Raw genomic sequence first — 17162 nt, forward strand, 5'->3', positions numbered from 1 at the left:
AGCAAGTAACTGAATGTCTCTGGGCTTAATAACACTATCCTTGTACAGCTGGTAGGTAGATCAGTACTACTTGTGAAAACCTATATTTAAGGCCAATTTCTTTTGAATGGAAAGAAGTCTTCATGATTATCTAGTCCAGGGGTGTCAAACTCATTTTCACTGGGAACCACATCAGCTTCATGGTTGCCTTCAAAGGGCCAAATGTAATTTTAGGACTCTATAAATGTAACTACTCCTTAATAGTTAAGCAAGAGCTCGATGCTGCCACCAGGTAGAAACAAGGTACTGGGCCAGATAAAACAAGGTAGAGGGCCAGACTCAGCCTGTGGGTCTTGTGTTTGCCACCTGTGATCTAGTCCTATCAGTATATCTGAAGGGACTATGGTCAGGCAGCACATGGGCATCCCAACCTGAAATCTGGTAGTATTTTCGGCATATTACACCCTTGCCTCCCAGTCAGACACAGGCATTTCCCACACAGCCTCTGCTGCAGTGCAGGCCCCGGGGGCTCAGTGAAGGTGGGCCAGGGTAGAAGGCTAGAGAAGCCTCTCTGCAAACTTCTGCTTGTGTTCTTAGAATGGAAACATATGCCCACTGCTGTCAGAAGCTACACTTTTCCCCACCAAGGATGGGGACTTTCTTCAGAACCCAAGACAGAGTTTTCTTTGTTCATTCGTTCCCAGATAGATATAACTACATGCTCCCAAGCTATGCAGAGAAAGCGGTGGTCCTCCAAGGATACATCAAGTCAGTGGGTACCTGCCTGGTCCAACTGCCCTATGTCCGTGCTGCGCTCACCGTTCCTGCAGCTTGTAGCAGCCATGCTGCCAGGCCCCATGGGCCTCATCTCCCATCAGTGCTGGGGGGATGCCATCTGGTCCCTATCTCTCCGAGACACCATTAGTAGCAGTGTACTCAGGTCAGCTTTTGTTTGCTTGCTTGCTTGATTCATTCATCCAACAAGTATTTATTCATGACTACTCTGTGCCAGAACTTGCTTTCAGCAATGAGAATACAGAAAGAGAAACAATCACCCTTAAGGCAGGATGGAAAGACTAAAAACAACAGAAGAGGGTGGGGTGAGTGAAGGCCTCAGTGGGAGGTGACTTGAACAGAAACCAGGATACAGTGAGGGAACAGAACTTTCCCCTAACATACAATAGGGGAGAGTTTTTACTGGAAAAGTAACAGTATGTGTAAAGACTCTAAAATGAGAGCATGTTTGGAAGTTTTCAGGAGTAAGAGGGTCAGCATAGCTGAAGGGAAATGAGCAAGGGGTGGGAGTGAAGGGGAAGCTGGGGGCCAGATGACAGCAAATCTGGTAAAGATTTATGTTCAATTTTATTTTAAGGGTGGCGGAAATGTATTGAGGTTAGAGCAGGGTAGTGACAAGTTTTTATTTTCATTTTGAAAATAAAATTCTGGCTGATTTGTGGAGAATAGATAGAAAAAGGGGTAAGAGGAAGAGGGAGATGGATTAGCAGGAAACTTCACAAGGTTCAGTGCTTTGCATAGCTCAAAGGGTAATGATCAACCATCATAGACATAGCTGATAAACGACAATTTTTAAAGGTGTTTTTTAAAGGTGACAAGATGCCCAAGGAAGATTAAGAAAAGAAGCCAAGATGATTTCCAAGTTTTATGTTATTTAATTGAATGGATGAATAATTTTAGGTCAGAAAAATGGTGACAAAATGGGATGCATCTAATAAGTGGTCACAATATAAACAACTTTGAATTGAGAATAAAGAGTTTTCAGAGAAGCAACTGCACAGGTTGGACACAGAGCACTGACAGCCCAGAGCTTGGGAAGGTGGAGCTTCTGGAGCCACAGGGTGGTTACTGTGGTCCTCAGGAACCAGTTGTCACCACTGCAAAAATCAGCTCAGTGCCCAGGAGGGAAGACAGGAGTGTGTGTGTTGTGTGCATGTGTGTGTGCATGCCCATGTGTTTGCATGAATGTTTGTGTTTGCATGTGTGTATGTGTACATGCATGTGTGAGTTTGAAGTGGGATGGTGTGAAGGAGACAACAGATCTGATCAGAAGAAGCTAAGCTTGAAGAGAAGCAGCAATTCCTGAGAGCTTAATGAACATGGTGATTCAGAAGATGACTCCAGACTTTTAGGACCATTCTGCTCCCTTGTTACCTCTTGGAGACTGAGGGCACTGTGAATTGGGGAGAGAAAAGGCAGATGGCCCTCTAGAACTGAGAAACTCTCCCCTACACCAAGGGCATGAGAAGGGAGGAGGAGAGAAACAAATTTCAAGCCCTGAAAAGAATCTATAAATGCTCAGGATAAATTTCCAAATTGGAGGAGGAGAGGAAAAGGGACAGAGGTAAGATGCTGTATATGCATAACCCCTCTTGTTTGGGGTTCTGCTTCACTAAAGAAGACCAAGTTCCTGATGAGAGCAAAAATGTCAATAAACATGATGCTTGCTCTGGCCCGGAAATGAATAAGGAATGACCAAGAAAGCATGTTGAGAGACCAGAAAAGGCGGAACCCAGCTGACCCACCTGGGGTAGGTAGTGAGAGGCAAGCTTATGCAGCCAGGAAGTGAGAATGGGAAGAGAGGATGCAGTCTAAAGCCTGAGTCATGAGACATCCTTCATGGTGTCCTACTTTAGGTACCATTGAGAAAAGATTCTTCATATCCTTTTCAACAGCTCAAACATCTCTTATAAATGACTCAGCCCTGGAGCTCAGCCTATACCAGAGCAACAGACTGTACACTCTGCCAGACAAGTATGCAATGATGAGCAGAGTGATTATAATCTGCAAACCCTGATGACATTCAAAACACCCCAATCTATATTTAATAATAGCAAAAGTGTTTGCTTTAACAGTTATTAGGCAATTTGCTCTTGGAGGGAGGTTCCTTCCTTTCTCCCTCTTTGCAGCAATAAAGCATAAGAAAACTATAAAAACAAGGCTTTGTGGATTTTAGAGTGATTTTCTATTAAGAGGTTCTCATAGCATCATAAACTATTAGATGGCAACTAGGAGGTTTAGATAAATCTTTAAATCCCAAGGCAAAATTGAGAAAATAAAATTCCAAATATGATATGCTTATTCTCCCAAGGCTTCTAGAAACTGTAATGGGAGATATAGTGGAAGAAACACCGTTTGTTTTGTATATTTCACATTTCTGATTTTGCTATTTAAATATTTATGCTTTTTGTACTTCCTGAACTTCCTGTACTTCCTTTCCCAATCTTGCTTCCTCCTTTGCCCTTGATTGCCATTTATCCAGTCCTCTCTGGTGTGGAGTAATGTCACAGCCTTCTAGCTGATCTCCCCACCTCAGTGACATTCCCATCCAGTCCATGCTCCACAAATCTCACGTTTCTCCCCTGTGGTAAGGCTCTTATTTACAGGATGGAGTTCCCACTTCTCAGGACCTAAGTCCCTCAAATCTATTTCCTTCAGCTGTCATCTTTTGACACATGCAGTTGCATCATTTTTTTGTGAGATTTGAATAGATAGCTTTGAATGTCTCCCACACACCATTTGGATGCTCATCATCATCCCTGTCTGAAATTCTTTCCTTCCTTTGGCTTCTTTCTTACCCTCTTTGCCCACATAACCACTAATCACCTAACAAGACTCAGCTCAGACACTAATTTCTGCAGTCAGCATCTGGACACTTCTTACAGGCTCTGGCAACAGTCTGCTCATCTTACTGTGGTTATCACCAAGGTGTCATTACTGCCTGTCCCCATGTCACCCTCCCACCCGAGACATGGTCTTATGGCCTTTGCTCCCCTACTTCAGTTCCTGGCCCATATTTCTCAGTTAATGAATCTGTATGTATAAATGTAGATCATTTATAGCCTAAGTTGCCCATCTGACAGTTCCATAGCATCTCTTGTATTATTATTTAACTTTTGATATGTTTATGTACTCTACCTCCCATCAAGAATTGAATTTCTTAAGGACATAGGCCCCTGAATTCCCCATAGCACAGTGCCTGACGCATGTTAATAATACATATTTACTCATTCTAGCCATAGAGTGTGGTGGTTAGTAAAGCAATTGCTTATGCGGGAAAAATAATCTCAAAACATCCAGGAAAGAAAAATGTTAGCTAAGAATTGCATTTAGAACCAATAACCTGGAGGCTGGAATGATGTCTAGTTAACTTTGTAAGCACAAAGCATATGCCACATACCTGGGAAATTTAGAAGGAAAAAACCTCAATATCTTACTCTTTGACGTATTAAGAGGTCCGGGAGGAAAGCAGCACTTTCCCCGGCTTCCCACTTACCTCTGCAAAAACGAAGGGTGCATCAAACTGGAAGCAAACATGACCATGCTTAATGGCTTGAACAGAGGCTGGGCCACACCGATACATCCCTGAATCACACAGAGGAAAAGGGGATGAGTTTGTGTCTTCAAGTCTGTCCACATGCAGGACAGAGCATAGCACTGAGGTGGCTCCTCAGAGGCAAGTGCTCCTCAGGCTCATCATTGATTTAGCCCAGTGCTCTCATGCCAGGGAGGGCAGAGGACTGATGTGTGTAATCAGGACTGTTTTGTTGGAAATGTCTCCTCAAAGCAAAATTTGAAGCCATGAAAAAACACAGGAAATAACTGCTCCTGGGTCTATTCTTCCTCCTATAAACTCGTACACAAGTGTGGGTGCCATGCTGTTGGGTAACATAATATCTATATGCTTTTACAGTAGGCACCTGGGATGTTTGAAATGGTGATATGTCCTCAGGGGATGTGTTGTTGTTTGTTCTGTGTTTTGGACATTGAGGGCACCTGCGAAGAGAATTTGGGCACTAATCACACACATTGACCAATGCCCAATATGCACTGAGAAAGTCAATAGGACTGTGTTTATTTACAAAGTTTAAAAATTGTAACCAGCTGTCTGTAGTTAATAAGAGATTTACTGCTATTAGTCATCTCTAACGTCTCTTCATGATAAAGGGTGAGGCAAAAGTAGGTTTACAGTTGACAGTATGCAAAACAGTTTATTCTTTTATCATTATTTATTAATTATTATATTATTTTCCAAAAAACAACTGTAAACCTACTTTTTTACCACCCTGTATAACCCAGAACACCAGGGAGTGTTGAACTTTCTCCCTTAAAATCCATTAAGCTGTTTTATAAATATGTAATGAATGTTTATATATATGTACTTGTATACATATACATACCAATATCTCATATCAACCTGAGGAAATAAACATAATGTCCCCAGGCCATTGCCTTTCATTGTTATATTAAAGATAAATAGAGGCTTATGATGTGATTTTATTAAAATCTGGTGGGGGGTCATACTGCTATTCTTTGCTAAGCATGGTTTGCAAGTTAGATGACAGATACTCAAATTTTTAAAGAAATCACATAATATAAAAAGAAATTAGATTCTGGGAAAATACAAACTTTTTGAGTCCTTTCTTTCTCTACTGCCTTATTTCTTACCATTGTATAGCAGGGAGGGTGGAAGTATGTTTTATAGCCTAGAAAAGTGCTTACCTAGATATTTTTTCTCCTGTCTTCAAAACTGCTTATCAAAGCAGGAGTAGATGAATTATGTATGTAAAGTTTTATTCTTTTTTCCCATAAAAGTTATAAAGTGATCAGTGTAGAGCCAATCATCCAAATGAAATTAAGTTAAAGTACAGGTATAAATGACCCATGGAAATGGACAATAGGGTGGGGGTTGACTGTTGGAATGGGAGATGGGTGGGACAGAGAAGAGCAACAGGGGAAAATTGGGACAACTGTATTAGAACAACAATAGGAAAAAAAAACAGAAAAAGAAAAAAAAAAGAAATGAAATTAACCCTGATTGACAGGTAGTTACTACTGCATATGTGTACAGGAAGCACATTTTCGAGGTTGGTTCCCACTGGGAGTGCTTCCCACACATCAAGGGCAATCATAAAAGCAAAGTGAAGATCTGCAGTTAAACAGCTCCTTTGGGAAGGATGCAGGTTTACCGTCACTGTTTTCCTGGGGCGTGCTGTCCACAGCCTGCCAACCTCCAAACCCGACAGGTAGATCAGGCCTCGTCATCCAGGCTTCATTCCAGCAGTGGTAGTTCCTTGGAAAACACCACTCCAGTGAGCATCAATTTCCCATCACATTCAATGCTCCAAAATATTAAAAAGTGACCAAAATCCTGAGAATATACCATCTACTAATTATTGGAATGGATTAAACTAATTGAGGACTCCCAGAAATATGCTGGGCTCTAGACTTGAGTTTGCTAGGAAGATCCATTCCCATTGGTAGACCTAGGGGCACTCACATGGCCGGACAGTGCTCTTTTCCAGCTAATCTCAGTTTCAAGTCTCCTCAGAGATATTCTAATTAGCACATTAAACAGTTTTGATATTAATCATTCTCTGCTGTCTAATGAAACAGAACATACTACATGCTAAAGGAGTAGGAAAAAGTTAATTGAAAACAAAATACATACATCTTTGCATTTCTTTTATATTTATGTATGTTATATTTATAAAGCATATCCCTTGTAACAGTTAAACAATAAAATGCCTGTGTTTATGGGTTTAGACCATTGCCATGGAAACTATAACATTAACTCCTGATTATAATTGTTGCAAATTTCCATTTGCTCTTCAGCAAGAAGGAAAGGTTGTCAGGGTGAGTGTCTCTTTACCCTTTATCAAAGTGGATAATCCATGAGCTGAGGGCCATGCAAAACTTGTCACAACTTTGCAAGTGACCCTGGAGGCAAGAGCATGGGACAAAATGTCCTCATGAATTGTATTATTATGTCCTTGGAAAGACCTGAAATTATATGACACTACAGAAACAAATGAGAGCACATGAACCCATCCACACTACAGAAAACCACAGAAAATATTCATATAGTAATAACAATTTAATGGGAGGTAAAGTAGTTTCAGCAGTCTTTGTTTATAGCACTGATGAATTTCAAATGCAACCACTAACTATCCTTTTCCTAAATGTCCTTCAGCATTATTAATTTGAGCATATTCCCATCTCTCTGAGTACAGCTCAACTTTGATTGGCTCAATTCAGAGATGTTTATTTAACTATGCACCCATTGTGTGTCAGACATCATGCTAGGTACTGGAGATTCAATGAAGATCAAGATGTAGGTTTTTGCCCATAGAGAGCCTCACAATCTAGGAGAAATGGCAAACTTAAATCAATTGTTCAAACATTTCATAAGTTTGTCATGAGGCTTAAGCAAGATAATATATGTATAGCACTCTATATCTGGCATGTGATAAGTGCTCAAAAATGGCAACTCTCAAACTTTTAAAAATAATTGATGTGATGTATACTACAGCCCAAATTCATCTGGGGTGCAGTAGGTCTCAGTGGGAAACTCTCAGGGCATAAGCAAAGACTTCACAGCAGAAGCAATATTTGAGCTGAGTCCTGAAAAGTAAGCGGGACTTTCACAGGTCAACAAACAGAGTAAGAACAAAGGTGTGAAGACATGAAATATTTATCTGCAGTGTATTTGGGGAAATGTATGCTGTATCTGTGCCTGGAGGGTAGCTTTCTTTGCATATTTGTGTGCATGAGAGAAGAGGATGATAGGTGAGGGTAGGCAGTAAATCACAATGCTGACAAATACGCATAACACTTAATATGTGCCAAGCATCGTTCTAAAAGCTTTCTGTACATTAACTCATTGGATGTTTCTAGTGCCCTATCAGAAGGACATTGTTATTTCCTCCAGTTTACAAGTGAGGAAACTGAAGCACAGAGAGGTTAAGACTCTTGCCTGAGGGCACACAGCTAGTTAGTAATAGAACTCCCAGGTCTGAGTTAAGCTGCAGGTAAAGATGAAGTAGGTAGTGAGACCTTTTTATACCAAATTAAATATTTGGGCTTTATTCTTAGGAAAATAAATTTGCAATTCTGTATTTGTGAGAGATGTGTGAACAGGCAATATGAGAGACTGAACCAAGTTACCCCTGCTCCTAAATACTACAAGTAGTTGCAATGGATTAAAAATGTGTCCACTACAGAGGTGGCCATCATGGTGGAGAGCCAGAGGAGCCACAGGAGGTTCAATGATGGCTTATGGAGATGTGAGAGAACCAGATGAGTTGAGGAGGACTTTTCACATTTACGAAGACTGAATAAAAGAGGAACAGAACAAGGTTTATGTTGAAGGAGGCAGTGTTGGGTGGGTGACAGATTTATTTTGGACAAGATGAACCTGAGTGTCTGTGGCAAATCCAGGAGATGAAACCCAAGAGGCATTTTGAAATATACATGTGACATTCAGGATTGGATGAAGAAGAAGTCCCTGGCACCTTTATGGATGATGGAGGGGAATAGGGGAACAGCCAGAAGAAGAGTGAGTGAAGGGGAGAGATACAGTGTAGATTTCTTCCAAGAGTGATCTAGACTGTGAAGGGAAGAAGGGAAGATAGGGCAATGGCTAGAAATAATGCTATGCAGAGAAGATTGTTTGGATTATTTTTACATTAGGAGAGATTCTCAGCTTGTAGAGGGGGAAAAACAGTCTAGAAGGAATGGGAATAAAGAGTAGATGAAATGAAAGGAGGCTTCAATACCAAGGATGCAAGAGATCAAGAGCAGCCCCATGGACAGGTGTGGGGAGCAAGGTATTGTCTGTGGGGGAGGGAGGTGTGGATGTAGATCAGAATCAGGGTATGGAGATGCTGGGGCAGGGACATGAATTTGCCTCTATCTTTGCTCTGAAGCTGGAAGAAAGGTCACTGTATTAAACAATGATGGCTAGCCTCCTTTTAGGACAGTGGAGTTCATACCATCAGGCAGAGAGATCCAGAAAACACAGCAATGAAACATTTGCAATCCCAAATGGGCACAGTCCTGCTTCCTACACAATATGTGGTGTTTACTAACCTTGGCTTTCACCAATATACTATCACTCCAGATTAATATGCTCCAGAATCTCATTTAAATTTATATACCTTGGGCAATGTGAAGCTTTAAACAAGATAAACAAGCTTTGCATTTAAGATCTCAGGTAAAAAACTTTTATTTGAGGATAACATGTCTTTTTAAATGACCAGGAGGTAGGGAAAACTTTATTTTCTCTCATCATGATATCTAACTATTTATTTATGATCTATTCCACTTTAACCTATGACTGAGACCTTCTCCAAGGGTAGAAGAGTTTAATAAGAGGGTCAGGAACTTGTAGGCAGTGAGAGAGATAGTCAGAACTATGACCTGCCTACCTCACCCACTGCCTAAGAGTTCCAGGGGTTCGGTCTTAGTCAACACGTAGAAGGGCAATGGCTGGGCTCCCAGCATGGTTGTGAGCAGAGGGAGCCATGGGGCTTTTTCTCATCATGCTGTTCTCAGTTCAGCAATGGCCAAGGAGAGTTTATTCTGGGCCACTCATTCCAAGAAGGTCCCCTTTTGGCTGGATGTTAAGTATTTCTGGGTACACATACTTGTCTTTTATATTGCAAGTTCCCCCATGAAAGAGGCTAACAGTTACAGACATTTTTGAATTCCATTTACCTACTCTCCAGGCTGGGAAATCTAAATGCTTCCTGAAGGCTCATTCTTATTTTATAGCTTCTTTATCTAGATTCTTAATAGCCATTCTGCTTTCACCCTGTGGTTGCATCACGCATGTGCAGAGCACACAGATTCACTTTGGAGCTCTGTCTTGTTCACTGTCACGTCCTCAGCACCAGAGCTGGCTCTAGGGAGACACTCGCAAAGTAATGGTTGGCTAAAAGGTGAGTGCATCTAGCAAGGCAGGTATAATTAAACCTTTGTTTGTTTTTAAGATTCAAAGTTTTATATCTTCTCAGAGTCTTCATTTGAAGTCTGACTTCCCTAATACCACGAAAATGTACAGTGTTCCTTTAAAGTGAAAATGATTATAAACCTTCAAAATGATCTACTTTCCTTATTGCCCTTTCTAAAGAAGTAGTGTCAAAATTAAAACAAAGCCCCCATTTCACTGAGGATTATTTAGTCAAGTTGAATTAAATGGGGGACAGATAATGACGGAGATGGCAAGTGAACACATTTTTGCTTTATGTTACTTTCCGTGCACTTCCTGAAGTGATGGTTAGTGATTTCTGGAGGTCCTTTCAAGGATGCCAATAATCCAGCAGTTTCAGTAAAAAGGACCCAGAAAGTCTTCACTGAAGGCAGAGTCTACCTGATGAAGCAGCACCATGCACTGCTGGGGACCCGTGAAGTTATGTCACAGCACTGAAATTAAAGTTTCTCCTTTGACTCAGGAAACCCCTGTCCTTGGAATGTGCACACAGGAGATAATCACACAGATGCGATGGCAAGTACATAGAATATTCATCCTTACACTATTTGGGAGAAGGAAAAATCGGAAATTGCCCAATTGCCCAATATGTAATTAATTATTTGAAACTCAAAATAGAATACTATTCAGCCATAAAAAAATTGCAGGTCTATATTTATTTGACAGAAAAGATACCTATGGCATACTAATTTTTAAAAATCACACTACAGAACACCATATATAGTGTATATGTTCATCATGCTTATAAATAAGTGTGAAAAGCAGAATTTTAAATGATCCTCACTCTTGTATAATTTTCCCCTTGATGTCTATGAAGAAGATGTTATATCACTCCTTTTTTTTTAAAGAAATTGCCTGTTGGCATATTAACTTTTTTTAAAAAGATTTTATTTATTTATTTTTAGAGAGGGAATGAAGGGAGAAAAAGAGAGAGAGAGACATCAATGTGCAGTTGCTGGGGGTCATGGCCTGCAACGCAGGCTTGTACCCTGACTGGGAATCGAACCTGCCACACTTTGGTTCAGAGTCTGCGCTCAATCCACTGAGCTATACCAGCCAGGGCATATATCACTCCTTAAATTGTGTTACTTTACATGGCAAAGAGGATTTTGCAGTTGTAATTAAGATAATTAACCTTTTGACTGACTTAAATGAGAGATTACCAAGGTGGGCCTGGCCTAATCAGGTGAGTCTTTAAATGTGGGTTTAGAGGACAGAGACAGAACAAGCCAGAAATTCAAAGTAACAGAGACATTATACTGCTGGCCTTGAAGAAATGGACACTAATATGAGTTTTAAAGCTGCAAGGAACTCAGTTCTTCTAAGAACCTGAAGAAGCACTGAACCTCAGATGGGGCAACAGTCTCAGTTAACATTTTGACACCATAAGCAAAGGACCCAGTTAACCTGTGCCCAAGTTCCTGACTCACATAAACTATTTGATAATAAATCTGTATTGTTTTGAGCTGTTAAATTTTTGGTAATTGTTATGAAGCAATAAAAAAATGAATACAATATTCAAAGATGTTAAAAAATGCTTAACAAAATGTTGACAATGTTGAAGAGTAGAAGCATATGACTCTTACTTTCATGATGTTTTTCTGCATTTGAAATTTTTAAAATAAACATGTACTAGTTTTCCCTCCTCCACAAAAAACATTAAGAGGACTAATATTTATTAAAAGATGGTAGAGCACAGTTCAAAATCTGCCCTGGCTCTAACAGCTGGCTAACATCACATCCAGATTGGCAAGAGCCCATGGAAGTGTGGAGAAGTGGGCGGAGAACATAGTTGAAACCACGATGGGCTTCAGAACTGTGTGCTATATTTTCAAGGAAAATAAAGTGGATTATTGAAGCACAGAGTCCTTTACTGCCTTTAACTTAGCTGATGCTTAAACACTACACAGGGTCACCTCATTTACAAACTGTGCAGAAATGTTGCAGAGAAAAGGAATCCCTAAAAGGGAAGAAAGAGATATGAGCTTGTAACTTTGTTTCTGCAGCTTTATTAGGTCCCAAGGGAGAGCACAAACAAGATCCAGAGAAAGCCCTGGAGGAGCTGTCTTAGACCAACTTCACATATAAACCACATATTTGACTTCTTTTATTTTAAAAATGGCAGGGGATGGAAGAAAGGCACTTGTCTGACTTGCAAATTATTTGTGTATTCCTAGAAATAAGCACAGCCCCTCCACTCTGGTTCTGCTAATATACTTCTAATATAGGCAGTGGTATTAGTGACAAAATGACAGCGCAGAGTCTGGCCAATGTGGTGGCATGGGTAGATATGCTTCACTTCCTTGCACAACCAAAAAGAAGGGTGACAACCAATTTAAAAACAAAAGACAGCCCTGGCTGGTGTGGTTCAGTGGATTGAATGTCGGCCTGTGAACCAAAGGGTTGCTAATTGGATTCCCAGTCAGGGCACATGCCTGGGTTGCAGGCCAGGTCCCCAGTAGGGGATGTGCAAGAGGCAACCACACACTGATGTTTCTCTCCCTCTCTTTCTCCTTCCCTTCTCTTCTCTCGAAAAACAAACAAAAATCTTTAAGAAAAAAAAAAAACAGAACTGCCAGAAAATCAAACTATATGGAAGTCCAACAACCAAGAAATTAAAGAAATGTTCATCTAGACTGGTAGGAGGGTTGGAGATGGGAAACTGAGGTGTCAAGGACACATAGCAAGGCAGAGGCCAGTGGACCAGGTTATCCATATTAGCATGAAGATAAACTGGCAGGAACAACTGGGGAGCTAGACAAATTGTACAGCCCAGGGTTCCAACATAGGAAAAGAAAGCTTCAAAACCTCTGGCTGCAAAAACCTATGGGGGTTGTGTCAGTGAGAGAAACTCCCAGTCTCATAGGAGAGTCTGGTTGAGGTGCCCATGGGATCCTAGAAAATACACAAGCCCACTCACTTGGCATCAGAATCTGAAATGGCACAGTCCACTCGTGGGAAGTGAGAGAAGAGACTGAAAGTGGAGTGAGAGCCAAGCAAGCAGCATTGTTCCCTCTCGACAACTCCTCCATATACAGTGCCATAACCCAGTAAAGTGGGTCACCCCACCCTGGTGAATGCCTAAGGCTCTGCCCCTTACAATGTAACAGGTGCACTAAGACAAAGAAATATGTCCCAAATAAAAGAATCGATCAAAACTTCAGAAAAAGAACTAAGTGATGAGGAGATATACAACCTATCAGATGCAGAATTCAAAACACTGGTTTTCAGGATGCTCATGGAAATGATTGAGTACAGTTGCAAAATAAGGGAAGACATAAAGATTATGCAAAGTGAAATAAAGAAAAATATACAGAGAACCAACAGCTAAGGGAAGGAAACTGGGACTGAAATAAAAGATTTGGAATAAAAGGAAGAGATAAATACTCAACTGGAACAGAATGAGGAAACAAAAATTCAAGAAAATGAGGAGAGGCTTGGGAACCTCTGGGACAACTTTAAACATTACAACATCTGAATCATAGGGATGTCAGAAGAAGAAGAGGAAGAGTAAGAAATTGAAAACTTATTTGAACAAATAAGGAAAACTTCCCTAATCTGACAAAGGAAATAGACATGCACACCCAGGAAACTCAGAGAATCCCCAAGAAGGGGATTCACAAGATCCAAGAATCACATGCCAAGACACATCATAATTACATTACCCAAGATTAAAGATAAAGAGAGAATCTTAAAAGCAGCAAGAGAAAAGGAGAGAGTTAGCTGCAAAGGAGTTCCCATTAGACTATCAGCTGATTTCTCAAAAGAAACCTTGTAGGCAAGAAGGGGCTGGAAATAAGTATTCAAAATGATGAAAAGCCAGGACATATATCTAAGATTACTCTATCCAGCAAAGCTATCATTTAGAATAGAAGGGCAGATAAAGTGCTTCCCAGGTAAGGTCAAGTTAAAGGAGTTTATCATCACCAAGCCCTTATGATATGAAATGTTAAAGGGACTTATCTAAGAAAAAAAAGATCAAAACTATGAACAGTAAAATAACAACTAATGTAACTATCAACAACTGAACCTAAAACAAACAAATAATCAAGTTAAGCAAACAACTAGAACAGGAACAGAATCACAGAAATGGAGATCATATTGATGGTTATCAATGGGGAGGAGGTGGGAGGAGAATAGGGGGAAAAGGTAAAGGGAATAAGAAGCATAACTGGTAGGTACAAAATACAAAGGGGGAGGTTAAGAATAGTATAGGAAATGGAGAAGCCAAAGATCTTGTATGTATGACTCATGGACATAAACTAAGGGGGGGGGGGGTGGAATGCTGGCATGAGGAAAGGTGCAAGGTGGAGGGTCATAAAGGGGAGAAAAAAATGGGACAAATGTAATAGCATGATCAATAAAATTTACATGAAAAATGACAGCACATCCTGGGAGTTTTAAACTTTGTTCATTTCAATGGCAGCAGGGGTGGGGTGGAATCAGAGATGTTGGAAAGAAGTTGGGACAAGTTGGTGGAGTTGGTTGGAGTTGGTGGAGTTGGTCGTAGTAAGACATGACAAAGTGGAAATGAAAACTTTGACCAAGAACCCACTTTCAGTTAGGAAAGGTAATGAAGTGAGATAACAGAAAGGAATTATTCAGAGGTACTGGGGCATGCTGGAGGAAACTTGTATGGAGCTGAGATCTGGGAGCACCACACTGTTTCAGAATGCATCTGTTCATTGTTAGGGACTGTTAGAGTGCTGAAACCAGGAAGGGGCATTTAGAGTCTGTCTAGGGTCATGTCAGTCAAAGGCCCGAGGCCTGGCCACTGGAGACCAGGACAGTTCACCCGTAGGAACCAATTGCTCCCCAAGAAAAAAAAAAAGAAGTTATGAAGGTTTTTGCTTTTGCTTGTCCTGCATGGGGAGGGGTCCTATAATGTTCATTGAGAAGCTGAAGTTTAAGCATAGTCTGATGTGGCAGGAGAGAACCCATTTGAGGGGGTTGAAGATGGGGGCAGACTTGAGTTTGTACTGTAACTTCCAAAATGAAACTATGAGGGTATATTTACAGCAGAGGCAATAGTCAAAATAGTTAATAACTGCCCAGACACAGACATGAACCAACTGGAAGCTGTAACCAATCAGAAAGGATACTCACTCTAAATGCAAGGAATGTCTTTCCAGGGCATATCAGATAAATGCCAGCCCAGATGTAGTCAACTACATGTACAATATGATAGTACTTAAATTTCTTTCCATTTACAAAGTTATCTGGAAGTGTGTCTTCCCTTAGTCCTGAGAGTATAGCCTTTCCACTTTCTTCTTAAGCTTCCAGGTACTGATTTCTTGAATATTTGTCGAGGGAATTCTACAGCAGCTTTATTGACAATGACTTTTAGAAAATTAGGGAGTGATCATGTAGATTTCTTTTTTTCTCCTCTTTTAATGGTTCCCCTCTTTTGATTATCTATTTTATTTTTTTTTTCATTGTGGGACAAGGAAATGGAAGAGTCAGAAGGAAACTAAATTTGGTAAAACAAAACAAGCAAACAACATCCCAAAGTGCCCAGGAAGTAGATACCACACATTCAAATACTTATTTGCCATTACTAATAAGTAGAAGTTCCTCTGTAACTCTGCTGGATTCACTTTTGAAAATAAGCCTCTGTCCTTTGTTACTACTCTCTCTGAAATAGCAATTAGGAATTGATATTCCACCTGAAAATGAAGAAAATGCTGGATACTGAGAGTATTTGTTTGGATAACACTAATGTGTAAAAACTTTCTATAATTAATTTTGGCCAAGTTTGCCCATAAATATTGAAGAAAGTGCTTAAAAAATATAATCAACAATCTTTGTAAGTACCAAAGTTACTGTTTTGCACTTTAAAGCTGTTTATTAGTGTAAGAACCTAAGGTTGATAGCTCTTATATAAAGTTTTTCTAGAAGTCTTATTAATCATCAAAAGAAATTAGTTCACATTCAGTATAGCTTAAGTGGTACATATTTTATTAGCTGTTAATTATTTGAAAACTAGTAACCTTTGAATGTTGTATATGATGACTCTCTTAGGCAGAATTTTGTGATTAACCAAAATGACATGTATCTTATTATGAAAATCACCTTACTGTTTTCTATGGGGTTTATCAGATGACTTCCACTTTCTTTTTCATTCCAATCTCCTGAGAGGTATTTGTAATGAAGTCTGATTTTTTAAATCTCCTTTCTCTTTGTTCACTCTCAAGAGGGGTTTGAGTAGGGGACTACAGGCTCTCTTAGCAGATATGCTAGATGCAGCACTAGAGTAGATGTATGAGAGGCATGGGAGGAGAGCCTAGTGCAGTGAATTTCAACCTTCAAAAGAGGCCCTTCCTAATTTTATAACAAGTATTTTATAACACCCCTTTATTATGCTGAAGTGAAATCCACAAATAGCTTTCTATACACATATTTTTTCAAGTACCAATATAATGCCCTATAGTGTACAAAGAAATATACAAATAAAAGGATAAACATAAAGTAATAATTTCAATAGATATATGTCAGAAAGATAATGACAGACACCAAGTTATTCCTACAAAATGTAAAACCTGAAAGGAGTGTGACAGACTCCTAATTTGGAGTCACACTTCTTTCAGGTATGTGCTCTTGGGAAATACTTCCAGGATGGCAGAGTGAGGACCCTCAAAAACCTGCTCCTCCATAAAATCAATGAGAATACTAGTAAACATGATCAAAACAAACTTTTCCAGAAATGAAAATGAACCAAGACTTTTAATAATATAAGGAGAATTAATACATAAAAAATGAGTCTCATTAACAATAGTGACCTTTGTGACATTTTAATTTGCCTTATTCCCACACCCCTCTTTATATCTCCATCATAGTCTCAAAAACCAAAAGCTTTGTAACTATGGTAGTTATAAAAACTTGTAGCCTATCAAACAATGAAGGGGAGATATGGGTTTGGAACTCTCTAGAAACCCAACTTCAAAGAATTATTACTATTCAACCAGTCTGGAAGAGATCACTTTGTGTAACTAGTCCTATTTATATGATGTTTTTCAAAAACAATTAGAAACATCATACCTGCCTGAAGGGGCTGATACAAGCTGGAGATAATAAAGCCTGCCTCCCAAAACTCAAAGGGAAAACTTAGGGGCTGACATTCTCATAGGGCTTTTGAACAACTCCTACAGAGTTTAGATGGCCACATACACGTGCAGGGTTGTGTGCATGCCCAGGAAAGCCTCAAGACAGTCCTAGTCTCTCACTTCTAGCTGACCTTGAGGTTTTGCACAAGCAGAGAATGTAGGCTACAGTAGAAGTGTAAACTTCCTGCTGAATCAGTTAAAACATTCCCCCAACATATGCATACACAGAGCTCCTAAGAAGACTGGGAACTTGTTGGTTCAAGGTATGTAAGGAAGTCTGTCCAATTGTTAAC

General features: G+C 39.9%; 1 protein-coding gene across 1 annotated transcript in view; it reads right to left on the reverse strand.

Annotated features, from left to right (window-relative positions):
• Positions 1 to 17162, reverse strand: part of F13A1 (coagulation factor XIII A chain) — a 185543-nt gene that overhangs the window by 46387 nt on the left and 121994 nt on the right. The window contains exons 9-10 of the mRNA XM_028513923.2: positions 5964 to 6067; positions 4271 to 4359 (exon numbers count right to left, since the gene is read on the reverse strand). Coding sequence (XP_028369724.1) covers positions 4271 to 4359; positions 5964 to 6067 — 193 coding nt within the window. The remainder of the gene's footprint in view (positions 1 to 4270; positions 4360 to 5963; positions 6068 to 17162) is intronic.

Source organism: Phyllostomus discolor, chromosome 5 (assembly GCF_004126475.2).
Source record: "Phyllostomus discolor isolate MPI-MPIP mPhyDis1 chromosome 5, mPhyDis1.pri.v3, whole genome shotgun sequence".
In the NCBI taxonomy this organism is placed as follows: Eukaryota; Metazoa; Chordata; class Mammalia; order Chiroptera; family Phyllostomidae; genus Phyllostomus; species Phyllostomus discolor.